Below are 21,030 nucleotides of genomic sequence, written 5' to 3'. Positions count from 1 at the left end.
AAGCTCACAAAGGGGAATTCGTTTTGAGTTTTATTTAAAGATGTGAGTGACACTCAATGCATCACAGTATGAATGTGAGTCTAAGTCTAATGTGCTGATTCTCTTTCTCTGAAACGTTGCTTTTTGTCAAAACAAAACAGCTTAAAGTGACACAGGAGATGGAGAATCATATGTCATAATGTTACTTCTCTTCATGTTTGCAATATGCCGTGCCATGTCAAAGAGCATGGGAGCATGAGAGTCAGCCTGACCCAGCAGCCAAAGCAGGACAAGCAAGGAGGGAGGCGGACTGCAGGCAGGGGTTTTCCCAAGCCACGTTGTTGTAGAGCTCTCACAATGCTCTATAAATAAAGACTAGTAATGAATTTTAGACCTTGGAAATATAAAAATGTTAAAGGATGATTTTCATTGTCTTGTCAGATCTTGTAGGTTTGTGTGCTCTCCAGTATTTTTTTTCCCCCTTTGGCCAGACATCCTCTCTTTACTGCTCAGAAAACACTCAGCTGACATTTATTAATGTGGCATTTACAGCAAAAATATTTTGACCTTGTTGTAAATTATTCATATGATCTGTTGATTGAAGCTGCCACATCTGTCTGCAGTTTCTGTATCATGTATCATGTATAAAAAAAAAAAGTAAATTATTTTCATGGTGAATTTTGTGGAGTTGAAACAGAGCAGTGAAGCCTGTTGAAGCTGTCAAAGAAATATTATTTTCACTGTAATAGTGCCCCACTTTTTTTTAATTTACCTCTCAGACTTTCTGTACACTCCAGTATTGAGAACAGAAGTTAACCTATTGGGCTGTTGTGGGTGGCTTTTGAGGGCAAGCTTTGTTTATGTATTTTGGTTCGGGTGACTCTGGTGGGTTTCAGTGAAAGACTCTCTGTGTAGTTCCCTAATTTGCGGCTGCGGTGGAAAATTCTCATTTGGGATTTGAGTACACACGGCTTGAAAGCCACGCAGTCAACACTTCATCAGTGAGTGAGGTCAACTCACTCACACTTCACACAACGGGCGTACACATATACACAAACACTCACTCACAAAGACACTCACACTCACACACATACACACAGAGAGAGAAAGAGACACACACAGACACAGTTTGGACTTGCCTAACCAATCAGAGTGAAGTGGAGTAGGTCCCCCCAGAAGTGGGTGGGAGAGCTGTTGAAACAGAAGTCTGTCTCAGGACACACAAAGTTTTGCGTTGGTGGTTTGAAGAACTTTTCTGCTTACTACTTCTCTGCAATCATTTTCCTTTTTCATCCTGTTATTGTTTTTTTTATTGAACTCTGGGGTCCATTAGTACACAGCTTGAGTGTGGAATGGCTGAACTGGTGCGAATCCGTAAGAAACGGCTGCAGATCCCCATCTCTAGGTAAGACAGGGTTAAGATTAAGAGCGCAAGAGGACAGTTTATATCATAGTTACTTATCTACACATTCAGCCTTTTTTTTTGACTGCATAAATAAGGCGTCGTAATAACGTTACATCTCTAAAATGAACACGATTGATCACTGTTTGGTGCAGTAAGTCTGTTTGGATCATATTCTGATGTAGGAGTTTTCTTGTTTTGCAGCAATGGAAATATGTGAGTCAAAAATACACCCCGTACAACAGAGTGATGAGAGATAACACAGCAGCCACATTTGAAAAAAAAAAGAAAAATTGCTGACCTCGATCACTGCAGAGCAAAGAATGAGAAGTTTATTCTTACCTTGCAGTGTGTCCTTTTAAAAAAGATTTTAAATCTTTCATGCTTTCATCAAGATTTTCTCCGACTATTATTAGTAGCATATGAGAGCAAACACTTGTCACCCCAAGTGACTGTGTGAATACTGATCTTACTCATGCTCTAGCTGTGGGAGGAAAATGTGCTGCAGAGGTGATGGGTCATGTGGTTTTGTTTTGGTTAAGACTTTAATGTTATTAGTGTGCAATGTTCACAGCTTGGAACCTTGTTGAGTGTTTCAGGGGTTCTTTTTTTGACAGAAATCAACACTTTTGTCTTGTTGTGATAGACCATATTTACAATGATGTGAGTTTTTTAAAGTTTCTGTTCATCTTTTTTTCCCCTCAATAAAACCCTAGACACAGAAATGTACTTAAAGATTTGTGCTGACAAAGCTGATACCATTCAACATGTTGCAGTGTGTAGATTCAACAAAGTCTGAGCCAAAGGAGGATTTGTCATTTCTCTCTATAAACAGAGTTTCGCGAGTGCACTTGACGAGTAATTTCCTGTAAACGTCCTGTGAGAAGCTCTTCTACTGCGAACAGTTGAAACAAAAAAGACTGTGTTATCACAAAAGATTACTTGAGATTGAAAGTGAGCTGTGGCATTCAGATGCATGCTATTTTTATGACTCAACAGCTTTTGAAAGCCCTTGCCAGCGTGATAAACACTTGAAAAGCTGTGAGCGTCTCATCCCCAGGAGTTGGCTCCACGGTGTGGCCTGGCGTGGTTTGAGCACAATAATTCTGGTCACGGCACCATACGGGCAGCCCACCAAAATGCTTTAGAGAAATTATCTGTGGCACAAATGTGTTAGCTTATCAAACAAATCTATCATTCAAGCGGCCACGGAGAAGATAAAATCCCATCAAAATGGAAAGTTTCAAGTTCTATCTGAGCTTTATTACACTATGAAAGATTTATTATTGAGATGAGATTGCATTAACACACTGCAGGTGGTGACACAAGCTCCAAGCATTTGGACTTTATTACACCGCAGGAGATTAACGCATTTCCACCAGTTCTCTGTCGTAATTTGATTAAAAGTTTCAAAATCAAGAATGAGCAACATGTTCTCAAACAAGATCAGAATGTCAGAAACACTTAAAACCACATTTTTCAGAGTCCACTTTGACAAAATGTGGATTACATAAGACCTCAACCATGGGAAGTTTTTCTCTCATGGAAAATTTGGCACTAATGATGCCCTTTTGCCACTGGCTTTCTTTGGGCATGAATCACTTCCAAATGAACTCTTTCCTTTCCTGAGAATTATTTCTCAACCTGTTGTTAAAGCACCTCCTGGGCCTTGTTTCACTCAGTTAAGACAATGACAAGTGCTGACAATTTATAGAGTCGTGTTTAGAAATCTTGTATCACACAAAGTCCCCATTATGTTCAAAATGACCTTTCCTTTGGAGCTATAACTTTTATTGCTGTACTCAGTATGATTTAATGTGAAGACTTTCTGCTGTAACATCCAACCATTTTTACGCTCTCAGTGATTGTTGTTTTGAAAAGGTGAAACAGCAGATTCAGTACTTTCACGAAGGACATGTACAGTTTTATTTTTGTTGTGATCACTTCCAAATAAATTGTGTTTCCTGTCAGGTTGAGGAGCATGCTGAAGCAGCTGGAGGAGAAAGATGTCGACTTTGAAGAAATCAAAAAGAATCTGGATTTCACAGCGTCGTTACTGGAGGCGGTTTACCTCGATGGAACAAGGTGGTACAATAATATGATTTTGTAATAACATATTATATATATTACATATTAAATTAGAATAGTAGGGAAAGTACTTAATTTCTTTCTGATAATATTTGTCCCCAGCCCAAAAGTGCACAAAAAACAAAAACATTAGCGCTAAAATTAATCCATTACTGTACACTCATTTTTCATTTGCAGTGTAGCAGAAGGCTGAAGCTTATCCCACAGAGTTCGCTGGTCACAGGGCTAACTCATCTAGACAGACAACCATTCACACTCACATCCACACCCATGAGTAATTTAGAATTGAAAATTAACTTGACCTGTATGTATGTCTGTCGGAGGAAACTGGGGCATCTGGATTAATGTGATGCAATATGCCAAACTAATATTATTTTTATTTATTCAAAAAAATGTATTTACTGAAAAATAAAGCAATTATTGGCTTCTTTACTTTTGCTGGAGCCCCTCAGACCATTAACTATGCCTTTATATATATTTCTGCCACACTGATAATCAGGTGCCAAAGTTCAAATTGATAAAATGTCAATTCATTTTTATTTATATAGCATCAAATCATAACAAAATTTATCTCATGACACTTTCTATATAGAGCAGGTCTAGACCGTTTTCTCTATAATATTATATTATTTACAGAGACCCGACAATTCTCACCCTGAGCAAGCATGATGGCAAGGAAAAACTTTCTTTTAACAGGCAGGTAGTAAAAGTCACAAATAGGTTTTTAAAGCAAAGTCAAGCAGACACCTACAATAAGTCACTGGGTACCGTCGAATAAGCTCTTAAGTCTTTTCCTAAGCACTTTTCCTTGACCTTGTGATGTTTTCCATCGAGGTCAAGATGTGAAGGAGAATTCATAAGGAGTCAGAAGAAGATTACTGCGGTGTTCAGAGAATCAGACTGCACTTACACTAGACTACTTCATGATGCAACAGTGAATGTTATTGACGTGACCTGTGGTAAAACTCCAGTCCAGAAGATGGACTACAAAACGCGCAGTATCTGAGATACTTACTAGATACTCCCTGTGCACTTCTGTAGTTTAATGCAGGAAATATAAATGTGGAAAACCCGGTAAAAATATGACTTCATTATCAACGTCAGAATTAAAATAATAAATGAATATTGTCCACCTGTCACAGAAGTAAAATGAATTGTTGAATTGCTGGTATGGTTGCTCACCCTGCTGTCCACTCATACAGCAAGTTGTGGCAAAGATATATGCTTAATTAGCAATGGTAACTTCCATGATGATCAAAGTTAGAAAATCTTTTTACTTTGTGTGTAAACGCAGCTCCACAGTCAACAACACAACAGACTTCATGATCAAAGTTTTTATATCCCATTAACACATCTGTCCATATTCACACACTTTTTCTCTGCATGACACTCTTCAAATGAATTGATGTTTTGTTTTTTGTCTGGTTGTGAATGCCCGAACAGTGAATTGAGGTTCTTATCATGGCTACTCAGGACAGTTAGGAACCTTCCTAAGCAAAATTAACTATTCAACTGCACCCACTTTTTGAATTTCAAGATAACAGTGCATGAACTTTAATTATTCTGCATTTTAATAAGCATTAACTGGCCATATAATGTGGTGCTAATGTGGTTACACATTTAATTGGTGTAGCCAATTACTTTGTTTATAAGAAATAATTGTTCATACGAGCAATATTATCATCATTGGTAGAATCTTTTTTACAATCTTCTAGTTTCCTTGTATTCCCAATCTTAAAAGATAACTGTATATTTCTGTAATTATTGATTAATGTTGCATTTTTTAATGGATCTCAGCTATGCCACAGTTTTACGATGACCTTTCAGGTTAACTGACATAATGCTGAATAGGCCTAATCCTCATCTTCAACACCCAGTGTCATTCTATAAAGTAAACAGTAAACTGAGATTTAAGACACTTACAAAACACATGTATCATCACTATAGCCTCTATAAAATGTGATGCTTTGCATCGTGGGATTGTTAGTAGAAAGTATTGTAGATGCCATGAGCACTGTATAATGCCCAAATTTACACACTCAATTCTGACACGCGAATAAAATGGTGGACAGTAAATCTACGGCATTCATACATTTTTATGATCCTATTTTGATTTTATCCAGTATATTTATCCATCAGTGTCTCTGTGTTTTCATACTGTCTGTCTACTGTTTTGTGTATGTGTGTGGCTCCTCTCAGGCAGTGTCTGGATTCTGAGGACGATCTCCAGCAGCTACAGTCAGACGGCGTACCTTCAGAAGTCACTGATTGGCTGGCGTCCACCTTCACCCAGAGGGTTCGACGGCCTGTACGACGGTCAGACGAGAAGCCCAAGTTTCGTAGCATTGTGCATGCAGTGCAGGCTGGGATATTTGTGGAGAGGTAAAATAACACGCATGTTCATTTAAATATCTCATCTGGTTATTGTTTTTATTTAGTGAGGCCTGTGTGATTTGTTGGGATCTTTGATTATTGTCTGTAACAATGCAGCTGCTGCAGAACAGAAACAGCACCAGTCGTACAGCTATATGTTATATTTATGTGACTTGAATACAATAAAATAAGGAAACGATCATCTCATACTATAAAATTCCCATTTTAAATGACTGATTTTCACCTCTGTACTATAACTCTGATATAACCTCATACATAGTTGTTACGATCACTTCCACAGAAAACACAGACAGCTGCACTGGGCTGTGAAACATTAGCCTCCTTTTCTCTTTAAAACATCCTTCCAATGGGGACAGGGACTTTGGAGGATTTATATAAACAGCTCCTGAGACGAGTTTTCTGCACAGTGTCAACATCTGAACTTTAACTGAACTCAACATAAACATTGCATTATTCCAGGATGTTCAAGAGGGCCTACACGGCAGCCATGCCAGACCAACCTGCGGCGGTCGTAAACTGCCTCAGGGTAAGCCTCCACTAATCATAAATCTCACTCTGCTTCGGGTGTTTGCGCAATAAATTTGGACAACACAAAAGAGATCATATACGCACCACGAGCATGCATCAATAAAGTCACTTTTCTCTTCTCTTACTCAGGATGTTGACCGCTGGAGCTTTGACGTGTTTGCTCTGAACTCAGCCAGCTCTGATCACGCTCTACAAACTCTGTTCTTTGAGCTGATCACCAGATATGGACTCAACAGCCGTTTTAAGGTCTTTGATCTTTGTATTTCATTGGACAGTGTATGTGTATATATATATAGCTCTTTCCATATAATATGTTATCACAGAAATACAAGAATGTCAGTGCTTTGAGTGAGAAATCCTTTAGTCTTGTGATACTTTTGTAGGAAATGTGTTTTGTAATTGCAGATATAATCTGGCATATGGCTTTTATGACCAATTTGTGGTGTTTGAAGGAACAAGGGGCTGCCAAATTACGTGTGCAAATCACACTCATCATACCGTAAACCCTGTCAATCCTAACCACAACTTTATTACAACATTCAAGCTGTTTGAGCTTTTATTGTTGACACAAGCTTTGTGGACCGTGGATTTCTAAACACAACTTTGACTTTAATGATTATGTAATGCACTTTGCAGATCCCCATCTCGTGCCTGACTGCGTTCCTGTCAGCACTGGAGAGAGGATACTGCAAACACAACAACCCTTACCATAGCCACGTTCATGCTGCTGATGTGACCCAGACGCTGCACTGCCTGCTACTGCGCTCTGGACTCGTGGTACACTGAGCTTATTTAAATATTCGTATTTTTTGCTTATTTTTTGATTGATTGTCAACAAATTGCACGAAAAGACTAAAACAAGCAACATGTTAAATTACTGGTATGCCTCTTCAGAAGTGCTTGTTGTTTGGTAGAATAGTCCTGCCTTCAAACTTTTCTAATGTTGGACTAGGCGGTCTGCACTCAACAATTTCTATAACTTAATAACTTCTCCAACATTCACACCCACGTTTTATTTCACCTTCAGGGGTGGCCCTTTCAAACGACTATAAACACTTAATTCCCAATGTGGTTGGATAACAAGTGGTACGAACTTGTTCTGTTTGAGCATAACCCAATCTGCGGCGTTCAGTCCCATGTCCATATATTTGTACTGAAGATATAAACCTTTAAAAGCAGGTGATGGAGGCTTAAAAATGCTACTTAACTTCCTAAAACTGCTAGCCACCATCATTATTAGCAAACATTACTCATCATCGATCTTTTGAGGACTATTTTTTAAGCTGCAGATTTATTCACATTTGGTGGACTAAACTACAGAATGAAACACATTGAAGATGTCACCCAGTGCAACAGTGCCGCTCATTTACATCTTTTTAACCTTTTTAACCTTCTTTTTAACCTCGCTAGTGGCAATTCAGTCTTTTTTTCATCTCAACAACTACCTCTTGGATTTCCACAAAACTTTGAAAGGCCTCACATTTCTACTAGGGCTACCCATGAGGTGGACATCTCACGTTTTGAGTGACATGTTTCATTTGCTATTGCATGGATTAGCATGAAGTGTGGTACATACACTCATGTTCCCCTCAGTATGAATAACCTCATAACTTTTAATCTACCACCTCATGTTGTGGTAGATTAAAAGTGGTAAATGTTTTGTACTTGTTAGCAAATGTCAGCGTGCTAAGATACTAGATTGTGAACATTTTGCTACTAGCTAAATATTTGCACATTAATTGTCATTGTCACACGATTATAACTTTAACTGTTCCTGTCACAGTACAGTATGTGCACCCTACTACAGATGCAGGGATTTTATATTCATTTGCTTTGTCTCGTGTCTTTCCAGCACTGGCTGACAGAGCTTGAGGTGATGGCTTCACTATTTGCTGCAGCCATCCATGACTATGAACACACGGGAACCACAAACAACTTTCACATCCACACAAAGTAAGCTCTTTTTTCTGAAACATATTTTATTAACCATGTTCCAGCTATATATATATATATATATATATGTGTGTGTGTGTGTGTGTGTGTGTGTGTTCACACGCTGCATCCTGTTGTGAAACCGTAAAATAGTAAAAGATGTCAGCGAGTGTAGAAATAGTAGGGTAGTGTTTCTTAAAGGCCTGTGTGCCATTTTAAAAAGGGTGAGTGAGAGTGCGAGAGAGAGCACACTAAAGCAAACACATCTTCATGGAAGGAACACAGTATTTTTAGATGCCGATTTTCCACATCTGAAGAGAGCTAAAGAACATATTCTCTTGGCACTCATCATCATCATGCTTTATTCTGGGAATAATAATTGTACCCACAATAAAATGTCTTAGTTACAGAAACTGAACAACGTCTACCTTAAAGTTGTACTCCACCCTAAATATATCATCTTAGTGTCAAACACTCACCTCCTGTAGGCGTGAGATACTGACTGTTATAACTCTGTTGTTTCTTACTTAATGTATTACATGTGTGCGCCTAACACTTAACATATTACCAAATGAATAAACAACTTCATGTTGTGCAACATGGGACTTCTCAGAGTTTTGAGGCTGCATGCTGCCGAACAAGACTGGAAATTAAGTTTCTATTTATTACCACCAAAAAGACAAATTAAAACCCAAAAGAGTCAAATCACAAAAGTTAAAAAGCCTTTAGGAGTTAAGTTTTTATGTGTGCTTTGTTACTGTTACGCTTTATTTCATTAGTACTATGGTTTCCCATAAATTTCTTAAGAGAAGATTATAAGTGACTTTAAATTAATTTGAACATTCCTCAAAATGTAAATTCATGGTAATTATAGGACAAAAGAATACTCAACTAACTAAAAGTATATAATGTGAATTTCCAGTTAACTCCTTAATTACAATTAATTTGCTGCTGTAACTCTTTAAATCAGTGCTCAGAAGAATTTTCAGTTTTAAATTCTCACCTCCTCCTCTTTCCTGCACCACTACAGAATTGTACTCTTTTTACTCACACGCTCTGTTTGCTTTTCTGTCTAACAGGTCAGAGTTTGCTTTGATCTACAATGATCGGTCGGTACAGGAAAGCCATCACCTGAGTGCGTCGTTTCGCCTGCTGCAGGACGATCAAATGAACATCTTCATAAATCTGACCAGAGAGGAATGGATGTAAGGCGGCAACATTTTCACCATCTAAAATGATGTTGCTTATTGTTGTTACAGATAGAGACACTTACATCAAGGAAGTGATCATTTACAGAAAACTGCTGGCAGAAAAAACTCTCTCTCTCTCTTTGAGAAAGCTTGCAAAGAATCTGAGCAGCAACCAGAACTCTCATACATGAACATTAAATCTTAATTAAATAAAAAATACCAAAAATTGAAGTGTGACAATGGGTTACCGAGACATTTTGGATTTTCTAGTTCTCATTTAACCTATTACTTTCACTAATTCTTTTCTATATATCTATGAGTGATATAAATTATCATCTGATGGAAGACTGTAAATCAGTGATACCACAAAATGAAGCTACATAGCCAATTTTAGTGACGCAAACTGTACCATTACATTGTGACTTTTAAACCTGTCTCCTAGAAGTTATGTTCGTATATTATTGAATTGTTTCCATAATTAGGTTGAGTGACGAGTGAAACCAACAGCTGCCAGGATAAGAGACAACGTAGTTTCCCGTAACCCCGCTTAACAGTTTAAATGTTACACAGCTCATCACGATGCACTAAAATATACTGAAGGCACAGACCATGCTGAATGCACACAAATTAAAAAGTTGACTGGTAGACTATTAGGTCTATTTATCACTGATAATATTAAATCAATAACTTTAACTTTTTTGATTTGGTCAAAAATAAAAGTGATTGCAACATCTTTAAAGAGCTGCCGCAAGGTTTAAAGAGCTCTGTGGAATTGTCATGTTATGTTGGGGCATTATGAGTGCATTGAGCTGATCAACCATTTCCTGCCAGTATTCATCTCTTGCCTTATTTACCACAACAACATTTAACCACTATTGTGATACACATTATCTCTGACTGAGTTTTTAGGTTTTGTCGAGAAAGAACATCTGGCTATGGCTTGTTTTATAGTTTCATTATGATTCTGCATTTTGCACAGAGAGAAGCGATGGAGATACTGAAGAAGTTACCGTATTAGACCAGGATGCATTTTGAACAAAGGCATTGAGGAGCTCCTTTTCTGGGAAAACCCACAACTCTGCTCCCCACCTACGTAACTACACAGCTGAATGTTATGACCTCTCATTCGTTCTCTTTTTTAGCAAAAGACCTACATCTCATTTACTGACATAGAAAGAGATTAGGAATGTTGGGCAAAATACTTACTCAAAGTTTGCACAGCAAACAAGTGATTCATAAAATGGGATACAAACAAACATTGTCTCTGTAGCCAAAGCTTATGATACATTATTCCTTTGTGTCATTGCAAACTGAACACAGTGATGAGCCACACTATTACACAGGGTTTCTTAATTACCATGAACATGGGCACTGTCTTTTATTTTAAATCCCACATTCAAGCTTCTACTTTCGCAAATACCCACTAGTGCTTACACACCCAAAAATGTTATTAATAATATTATTTTTTATATTTTACTCTTGCTAAAAATGACAGTGCCTCAGATATATAGCAGTATATATTTATAGTTTGTATAAATCCCACATACACCACCCTGCTGCTGTACTGTAATACTCACAAGAGGACCAAATGTATAATAATCCACAGCTTAGTTCCTAACAAATGAACTAATTACTCCTGTTTGAGTAACCTTTGCTAAAAACTACAGTTCTCAACTGCTAGGTAATTGTTTGTTCAGTCCTAAAAAGTGAAACTATACATTTAAGACCTTGGTTCAAAGATTTACAACTTCAGTGGGAAAATGATTTTTATATGATTACTTGACAAAAAAAAAAAAAAACATAGAGTAAACCCAGCCTTAATATTTTAAATATAAATAGCTGAGTGCTGTGTTGTTGGACTGAAAATGGCTACAGGGTGACATATTGACAGGAGGGGAACAGAAGGGGGACAAAGACCCCATGAGGCCAATCATCTGTCCAGCTTGAATTTTCATCAAATGAGACTTTGAATCCTTGCCAGCTACACGGCTGCTTCTGACCCTGACCTCTGACCTCTTAAGATGAAATTTCTCCTTCAGGAATCAATAAAAGATCATGTTACTATTACTGTTTGGTGACTCATTCACTAATCAGTGACGATATAGTGAATGAGTCACTATGTACTTTCTCGGACTCTCAGTGAGGGTAGAGTATTTTATCCTTTAACAATGCGTTATGTAATGTACATTTTAAAGTCAGCTATGCTTGATGGATATATACCGATATGTTAAACTAAACTGACATTAGCTGACTTTCTCCTTCATCCATTTCTGCACTGGATGAGAAAATATTCAAACTGTATAACAATTTTCATATTCATGGAGGGTTCTCATATCACAGATAGGCCTACAGCATGTGACTGTTATTCATGGGAGAGCTCTGCAGATATCAAGATAAATACAAGCAGCATAATGTAGCAGGCTTTTCTAGCAGTTGCCGTTACCATGGGAACTAGAAAATCCATCAGGAAATCTAAAAAGGGCTCAACCCCATTGAGTCCTCTTTCCTTTGCCGTTTTTACTCCATATACTTCCTTCCCATAATCCAAGGTCAGCTAGTAAACTGTGTGTGTGTGTGTGCCTCTGTGTGTTTTTGTTTACAGGGAGCTGCGATCACTTGTCATAGAGATGGTGTTGTCCACAGACATGTCCTCCCACCTACTCCAAGTCAAAGCAATGAAGGCCTGTCTACAACAACAAGAACGGTAACGCTAATGGACTGTTGTTCATGCTGTGCTGCGTAATCAAGAGGTCATAAAATGTTCAGAGCGGATTCAGCTGATTAGAAATCCCGCACAAAGAGGCAGACAGGAAAATTAGTGTCACGCTGGCTGATGTCAAGTCTGTTTTTTATGCATGTCTGAGATGCACAACACAACAAAGACGAAAGTGCATTATGTTTTCTCCAACAGGATTGACAAGCCCAAAGCACTGTCTCTGTTACTCCACACGGCCGACATAAGCCATCCATCCAAGCCCTGGGCGCTGCACTCTCGATGGACTAAAGCCCTCATGGAGGAGTTTTTTCGCCAGGTAGAAAATAACTGTCAATCTGAGTGTTTCTCTTCTTTTCTTCCCTTCTTCTCAAGTCAAGCATCAGTCTTATCCCACTTAAGTTATTATGTAATTTTAAATGCTACTGTGTAGAACAAGTTTAACACAGTGGAATTATTGAGCAGTGGTTGCGTTGAATTTATTACTGGGATTTTTATTGTAGAAAGTATTGAAACCCATTTTAATATAATGTTGGGAGTATTCATTTACGCAAGAAATAGAGTGGCTGTAGGACTTGCTTTGCTCTGAAAATATATGGTATTGCTGGTGAGAGAGATCCATCCTGCTTTTATGTGTTACTTGGTGTTGTAAGTTGGTTTATTAGGGATGCTATTATTTAGGGTTTGTTTGCATTCTTAGTCTCATTGTCCATCTTTATGTGGGTGTTATTTGATGTAAATATGAGGAAAACCAGAAAATTTAAACAAAATACTTAATAGGGTTCATGACTTAACCCTCTTCTGCACACTTAGTTTTTTCATAAATACATATAAATATTATTCATCCTAAAAATAGGATGAATTAAGCTCTCTGATACCAATGATAAATATTGTCACCCCAAGTTTTCACTACAGTCTTTCACCCACAGACTGTCCTTTGGTTCGCTGCCTGTGAATTTGTTCATAAAAACATTGACCCTTTTCATCACAAGTCATTATTTTAAGTCAGTTTAATTGAGTTTTAGTAATCTAGTGCTGAATTATAGCTGAAGTTATTTCAGGATACTTTTCACATACAGCAGGTCTAGGCTTTTACACTCTACTCGAGAGAGTCCCACATCTAGCTGTCATAACATACATATCTCTGTTTAAACAAAGCAGTGAAATTTATCTTGCCGTCCACTCAGGCCATGTGGCCACTTCGCTTGTCTTCATGAAAGGAGCTCCATTTGATACATCAAACCCACTTCAGCACCTCGTCGGATTGTTTATATCGTTACTCAGTGTCATGTGTCCGAATTAATAAAATGTTGAGGGAGGGGTTAGAGACTGAAAGTTTATTTTTTAAACGGTATACAGTACAGGGTTTGTAATTAATTAGTTACGTTTGATCCCAATTAATTTTCTATCTTGTTTCAGTTCCACTGGAATAAAAAAAACAATATATATATTCTATATATACATAAATAATTCTGATAGAAAATAGAGGGCATAATATTATGTATAACTGTCTTTTGTACTAGAAGGGCGTTTGACTTATTGTGTTGTTTTTGTCTGCGTGTTTTTTTAGTATTAAAGCCTCACTGTATGCACTCATGTTCGATCGTACGTGTAACATTTCCTCTGACGAGAAGTATTACCTCCACATGTGCTCAGATAAATTCTCGGACGTTCTTTCATGTCCCACCTACTTCTATTCTTATCTGACTGGTTTGATCTGTTATTATCTCAACATGATTGATGAGTCAAAAGGTCGAACACCTGATAATAGCTCAACATTTTTGTAAATGACTCAGAGTCTGAGAAGAGCAATGGGAAACCTTCAAAGAGGTTTATTACGTCAGAGCTAAAGAAAACCACATAAATAGCATCTCAGGTATGAAGCACAGAAAGTCAGGGAGAGGACAGCCTCTTTGAAATGTTTTTTTTGAACATGTACTCTGTAGACTAAATCCTTCAAGCTCTGGTTTTATACAAGATTTAAGTCTGGAAACAAAATCCACTGAGAATCGAGTGAGCCAAATTATGTTGTCTTGTAGAAATTATGATGTTAGCTTTCAAAACTCTCCAAAGACAAGTTCAAGTTCATTCTTCACAGTTGGAAAAAAAAATGTAACAAGGTAATTAATAATAAAAATCTCTGAGGTTAGATTATTTTATTAAACTTTTCTGTCTGTTAGAGCCACAATTGAGTATAAGTAGGTTGATTTGATATTTTGCGCACAAGTTAATTATTATCATAATTCTAGCCATTAATATTTTATTTAACAAACATTTAATGTGTGCATTTAAAGTTAGTAAGATAACCTGTTGCTTAGCTACTGTAGTGCTGCAGGTTATTTTACTAACTAACTAAGTAGTTAGACGAAAGTGAAATAACAGGTCAAATATTTCCAAATGTTTCTTTTTTAGTTGCGGAAATATCAGAATGGATTTGGATGTTAACCAACCATCAAAAAACCAGATGATCAGATCTCCATCCTTAAAACAAGCACCTCAAGGGTCATTTAGTAGCTTTCGATAATATAACATGATCTTAATCAGCAACATGGATAACAAGAAAACGATTGAAAAATCTAACAACTGTTAAAAACTCCATCTACTGATAATGATCATGTGGTATAATTGAAAGCTCCAGAACAACTACTAAATGGACCTTGAGAAGAGATTGTTTGGCAACTTATTTAGATAAAGTGTTGCAGATATCTACTGAAGCATGATTCTGTGATTTTTTCTTTAAAGCTGATTTTGGTTGGGTGTCGTTTGGCTCATTCATTAGAGCATCTGTTTGAATCTGACCTGTGGCTCTTTTCCGCATGTCATTCCCCAACTCTTTCCCCACATTCCTGTCACTCTTCAATCTGTCTTTGTCAAATAAAGCTTAAAAAAAGGAACATTTTCTGATCTGCTGGCCTGATTTCTCAGAACAATGACAGCTCAACAAGAGATGTAATTATCCAGTCAGGTGTAGGACATGTTTGATGTCTGAGTTACAACCATCAATCATGTATTCTTACAACCCACTTAAAATGTCATTTTCAAGCAAATATCTACTGAGCCTTGCCAGATGCCAATAAGAGAACTGGCTGGTGCTTTGAGTGGGTTTCCAGTAAACACAACAACAACAAGTTGCAATGTGCTGCCATCCTCTTTCCTCTCTTTTCACTGCCTGGACTTGGAGGAAATAAAATAAGGGGAGGTGTTGAGCAGCCTTACCTCTCTAAAAATAAGATGTGTGAAACCTCTCTCAGTCAAGACTTTTAATGTTTGTTGTGTTACTTGTTTGGTATTCTTTGAAAAATCTCAAAAGGTTGTGACTGTTGGAATCAAATAACCTTTCGAAAGTTATTTTCAGGCAATCTGTGGGAAGCCCTTTAAGATATCTTCTCTCTCTCTTTCTATCTTTGTGAGGGTGATAGAGAGGCGGAGCTCGGCCTGCCCTTCTCTCCTCTGTGTGATCGAAAAAGCACCCTGGTTGCTGAGTCCCAGATCGGTATGTCTCAAAACACTATTTTTCACTCTGTCCTCTTCGTTCTGTTAAAAGAGATTTTGTTTTTATCCACACTTCTTGTAGGAAACATTGAACAACAGATTGAAGGTATTTTTCACATGAATACACAGCAAAAAAAGTATCCCTAATTAACACTAACATTTGCTTTTGCAGGTTTCATAGACTTCATTGTGTATCCTACGTTCTCTCTGTTGACCGACATGGCTGAGAAGATTGTTATTCCTTTGGTGGAGGAGAACCCAGGTCCACCAGACCCCTGCAACAGACACAGGTATGCACAGAGACAAGGCTTGTACTTGTTGGAAAGACTGTGCCACATTTTTTATCACTCCCAAAAAGCATTATCTAAATAAATCACTAGCTATTAGGCTGAAACATGCAAACACAAACCAACAGACTGAATCAGTTAAAGATAGTTTATTACGAACACCAGGGGGAATGAGCAGGCGGGTAGGTGACCAGGAAAGGGGGTGTTTAGGGTGACAGGGCTGGTAGTACCCAAGAGTGCCAAAGTGACCCAAACTGAGCTAACGAGTTACAGTAGGAGGGTAACTGATGGGAAAGTGAGTCACAAGGAAGATCAGAGTTATGTCAGTCGTAGTTTCAAGAGAACAGCATTTGCCATGACACAAGGTTCCACTATGGTGGCAGTGTCTGGGCAGAAGAGCTGGGTTTTTCTTCTATTTTTAGTGCAGCAGTTAATTGTGAATGAGGAAAAGGTGATGACGCAATCAGACTGGTGTGACGGATGCCCAGTGACACAGAGACACACACACACACTCAGAGACAGACAAGACAGACAGAAATACTAGGGGAGAGACGAGGCGAATAGCCTCCACATGACACTAATATGATATAATATAAGACACACTTGTCTACAAGACAAACTGTTGCACTTCCTGGTAAGAATGTTTTATTACCTTTGGACGGAGATGGGTTAGCTGTCCCCCCCTTGCTTCCAGCCTTTATGCTTAGCTAAACCTAATTTCCCAAAATATTCAATTATTCCTTTAAGACATTTAAATAATAGCAAAACTCAAAAAGGTGAATTAAGGGTAAAACTCTGCTTTGACAGCTCTGTTATTTCTCAACAGTAATCTCTGGAAGGAGAGCTCCAGAGGTCTGCAATGGAGTCTCGCCCATATTACAGCTGAGCTGGTGAGTTTTCGCTCTACTTGGACAAGACTCACAGAGGACAACAAGCTCAAATGGAAGGAAAGTGGCTCCAATGGTATGTCGTATATTCATCTGTGCTGTTATTAATGTTCTGTATCCACAGTGTGAAGTGACAAATTTATGTTAGGGTAAAATATATTTTCTACTGTCATCTTCTGCAACAATTCAGGATTAAAAAGATCACCTATGAAAAGATTTGACAACATCCGTGAAAGCTAGAGAGTAGAAGAGAGTAGAGCTAGAAGCTCTCTCTTATATATCTGTGACTGACTTATTTATTTATTATTTTGGCAGAGAAAAGACACTGATTTGATTTGTTATCGACTTTCATTTTCCAGTGATCTCATGAGATTAACACGAGATACAGATATCATTTCCCTTTCAGCTTAACAAAATTTTCCAATGCCTCTTCCAATCTCCTATATCCTCCAGGATTTTCAGACCCCAGTGTGACAAGAGAGCCGAGATCCAAACAAGAAGAGCTGTCAGAAAAATCCCTGCAAGACCCCACCACAGATAGAAACCAGTAGACAGGACTTTGTTTTATGATATGTGCTATTGTTCATGAAATATCTACAAAGCTTAACTGAGGTGTTGAGTCACTGTCTGTAACAAAACCACAATGCCGAATGGAGTCAGAGGAGGTGGAGGGAGTTGTGGTTTAAGGTTAATATCATCTTCCCAAGGTAAGATGCAGTATATCCACAGAAACGTCCTCATGTCTTATTTTAAGTGTAGTATACTATGATAATTTAAATGCAAAGTGTACATGCTGGTCATGTTATACAGTATAGTGCATGTAATTAATTTAATTTGCCACCTAAACACTTGTAAAAACATTTTTCCTTTCATAGTTTGAACTGTACACAAATCATTTAACCATGAAATAAATGTTGTGAAGATGTCAACGTTTGTCATGTGTGAATTTGGTGTTGATTCATTCATGAGGCTGGCCATGTTATGGTGAGATGTTGTTGTTTTAAGTTAAAATGTTTTCATCTGCATGGTCGGAAATCCTAATCTTTGAGTTGAAATCAAGTTTAAATTATTTTATTCAGTTCCAAGTCTGGATTAAAAAATATATAAATAAATTACAGCACATGCTTTGGCTCATTCTGAAAATAAACCACCAAAAATAGAAGCGTTACACCTGAACTAGACAGAGGAGTCTTCATCTTAACCATGAAATGTTTAGATAATTATACAATTTTAAGAATGCACTAGCATTTAAAAAAATACATAACTGAACATTTAATGTGTCTCTGCTGGATTTTTCATTTCTTTCTAATTTAGAGGGACCTGCAAGAGACAGGCTAAGACTTTTAGTCCTTAATATGAGTTTCAAAACCATGATTCCATACTTCCCACAATGCATCTTTTAAAGCATCTTTTGATCAAATTTTAATGTCAAGTGTCCTTTAAAAAGCTTCCTCATGTCTGGTAAACCAACAATTACAGTTCTCTGCTCTCACAGCTGGAGGAGCTGTAGAGCAAAGGAAAGGAAAAGGCTCGAGGGTTGCCCTGAGGCTTCAGCTTCAAAACTCAAGTTTTTAACAGCCGCTGGTTAAACTGTCAGTTTGCAAGAGCATCTTCAGGTTTCTTCATGTTAGGACAGTAAGTTTAACAAATTAACTTGACATTCAAGTCAACTAGGTGGCTGTAAATTAATAGAGCAGTGCACAAACACTTAAACCCCAACCTCCAACACACATATATAGCTATATAACTGCAACATACAAAACAGCCACTTGTCATTCTGCACACATACATGTATTTGCAGAATCAAAAGCGAAGTAGGCATATAGTATGATATCCTGAATATCTTGATGCACAGATTTCTTCCTCAAGCCAAAAGTTTTACACCAAACTTACACAAGAGAAGTGGCCAATCTCTCTCGTCATATCACATGTAGCTTAAATTGCTGCAGTCTTACAAAATATATTTGTAAAAAACAGCCCTGTATGAAAAATGTATGTGTTTTTATGCTCCCGGCTCCGAGAACATTGAATTATTTATTGGCAGAGTGCCTATTTTTAGGGTACAGTCAAAGCCAACCTCTACTAAACACATGGCCAGTGTTGCATTGATGTCAAACACTTTGAGTTTTACTTTTTGGATACTTTCCCCCTACGTGCCTCCTTTTTGACATTTTAATGGGGAAGCAAAGTCTGGTTTACGTGCTTTGGACATTCAAGATCTCTAAAAATAGTTGAGACTGGACATCAGGCTTACTCTGATTGTCAAACATGCTTTTAACTTGACTGGGTGTAAAAATTATAGACTGTGATTGGATATGTGAGAAATAAGAAAAAAAACAAAGAAAAAAAACAAGCCAAGCACCAATTTAAACATTTTATTGTATCAAACAAATTTAGATTACAGACGTAATCATCAATCAGTTCAAGTAAAATTGGAACAAAACTCCCCAGATTGAATTCATGTAAAGTACACTATTACCATTCAAAAACAGAACAAACATTACATGGTCCATAAATACACCAGAGGAAAAAACAAAAGCTTGCACAGGAATGTTTTAATGTCTTTAATTGTTCATTGTGGACATAGTGGTCATTGTTGGCAGTTGTGAAATAAACTGCTTGTACTGTGGCTGATTAATCTGCTCACATGACATCAATACTAGGGTGGCGGTAGTTTTCTGTTACAGTTTCTTTCTTTCGGTCAGTCAAGTATAATGTGAAGGCGATGGAAGGATTGTCACAAAGTCTACATAATAATGCCACTTCAGTGATAGAAATAACAGATGGAATGACATTTAAGAGTGTGGTGATGACTTTGTAATGCTCTTGTTTCATACAAAACTAAAATCAAAAGGCAAAATAAAGCACAGTATAGAAGTCACTGTTCATTCATTGCCATGCAGGAAGGTGTTTTATGACCAGAATTTATATTCCAAGAAAGCATTCAAGTGTCAAATACGAGGGTGTAATTTACTTATTGGAAGTAGGTTTTTCCTTGTTAAATGAAAATATGCATCTGCATGTACCCAGAGTCCTAACTACAGATTTACAACCACACAGTTAGCTGGTAAACGTCTAGTTATTAGTGTTACTGTAAAAGACAGCTGGGATAATATGTATTAGTAATCAGTTTCCACTCTCATTTAGTTTGACAAAATTATGTCAATTATGTTTTTTTAAATCCATTTTAATAGTTTTTGTTATTAAAAAGAAAGGAGAAAATAAATATTCGAGAAGGTATGTGAAACTTTCTTTTTCATGTGAGCAGCTGGGGGCATGTCTGTGTGTGTTTAATTGACAGCACTTTGCAGCAGAGACAAAGTCAACAAACTTTGATTGCAGCTTGCGTGTCATGTGGAGATAATGTGTTGTTGGTGTTGGCGCTTCACTACCATACCAACACCTCAGGTATTTACATGCTGTTTAATGTGCTGCAGCTGAGCAGCTAATTAACTATCCCACCTGCAAACTGACGTCAGCAGCGCACTTTACCCTGGTGGATGTTTGTTTGGTCACTTATTGAAGCAGTTTAGTAAATATTTCTTTTGAGAAAGTAAAAAAAAAAGTTTGTTTGGTGTCTCGTTAAACAAGCTAAGGTGCAGGACAAGATGTGTGTTCGTGGTTCTAAGTTAGATAAGATGGAGAGCAGGAAATCTAATGTGGGTTGTTGTTTACAGGCTGTGGCTTTCGCTTTGTAAAGTTGCCGGTCTGACTGTTTGTTAGTTTCCACGTCAAATGCTGATGTTACCGTGGATGGAAATGTGGTTCAAATGAAGCAATTTGATTGGCTGGATGTCAAAAAGTTCTTTATCTACTCAAAGCTAAGGGGTGCGATTTTGAAACCAAAAAATATAAAATGTAAATGTCTCCTTTTTGGTTTCAGTTTTTTTCTCAAAGGAGATAATGTGATTTACAGAGCAGATGCTGTTAATGCTGCAACTAACATTTGTTTTCATTCATAAATCAGCCAATTTCTTCTCAATTAATCGATTAAAGTTATTCTGTAGAAATCCAGTGTCACACTTCTGCTACCATAGCTAACATCACAACAGCACCATATCTTTGATTAATGGACTAATCGTTGCAGCTATTTATTCTTTAGCAGAAAAAATTCAATTTGGACTTACTTGTACTTATA

At 37.5% G+C, this 21,030-nt stretch overlaps 1 protein-coding gene across 1 annotated transcript; it reads left to right on the top strand.

Moving 5' to 3' along the window:
* Nucleotides 1-1,182: 1,182 nt before the first annotated feature.
* On the top strand, nucleotides 1,183-17,845 carry LOC104919982 (calcium/calmodulin-dependent 3',5'-cyclic nucleotide phosphodiesterase 1B). Its single transcript, XM_019270722.2, has 14 exons — nucleotides 1,183-1,384; nucleotides 3,353-3,466; nucleotides 5,669-5,851; nucleotides 6,323-6,389; nucleotides 6,521-6,637; nucleotides 7,028-7,168; nucleotides 8,244-8,344; nucleotides 9,403-9,528; nucleotides 12,116-12,217; nucleotides 12,425-12,545; nucleotides 15,638-15,719; nucleotides 15,891-16,008; nucleotides 16,832-16,968; nucleotides 17,346-17,845. Exons 1-14 carry the CDS (start codon nucleotides 1,332-1,334, stop codon nucleotides 17,441-17,443), a joined length of 1,560 nt encoding a protein of 519 aa, XP_019126267.1. The 5' UTR covers nucleotides 1,183-1,331; the 3' UTR covers nucleotides 17,444-17,845.
* The last annotated feature ends 3,185 nt before the right edge of the window (nucleotides 17,846-21,030 follow it).

The sequence above is a fragment of the Larimichthys crocea genome, chromosome VI (genome assembly GCF_000972845.2).
Source record: "Larimichthys crocea isolate SSNF chromosome VI, L_crocea_2.0, whole genome shotgun sequence".
NCBI classification, from domain to species: domain Eukaryota; kingdom Metazoa; phylum Chordata; class Actinopteri; family Sciaenidae; genus Larimichthys; species Larimichthys crocea.
This window is presented reverse-complemented; position numbering and strand designations above follow the sequence as displayed.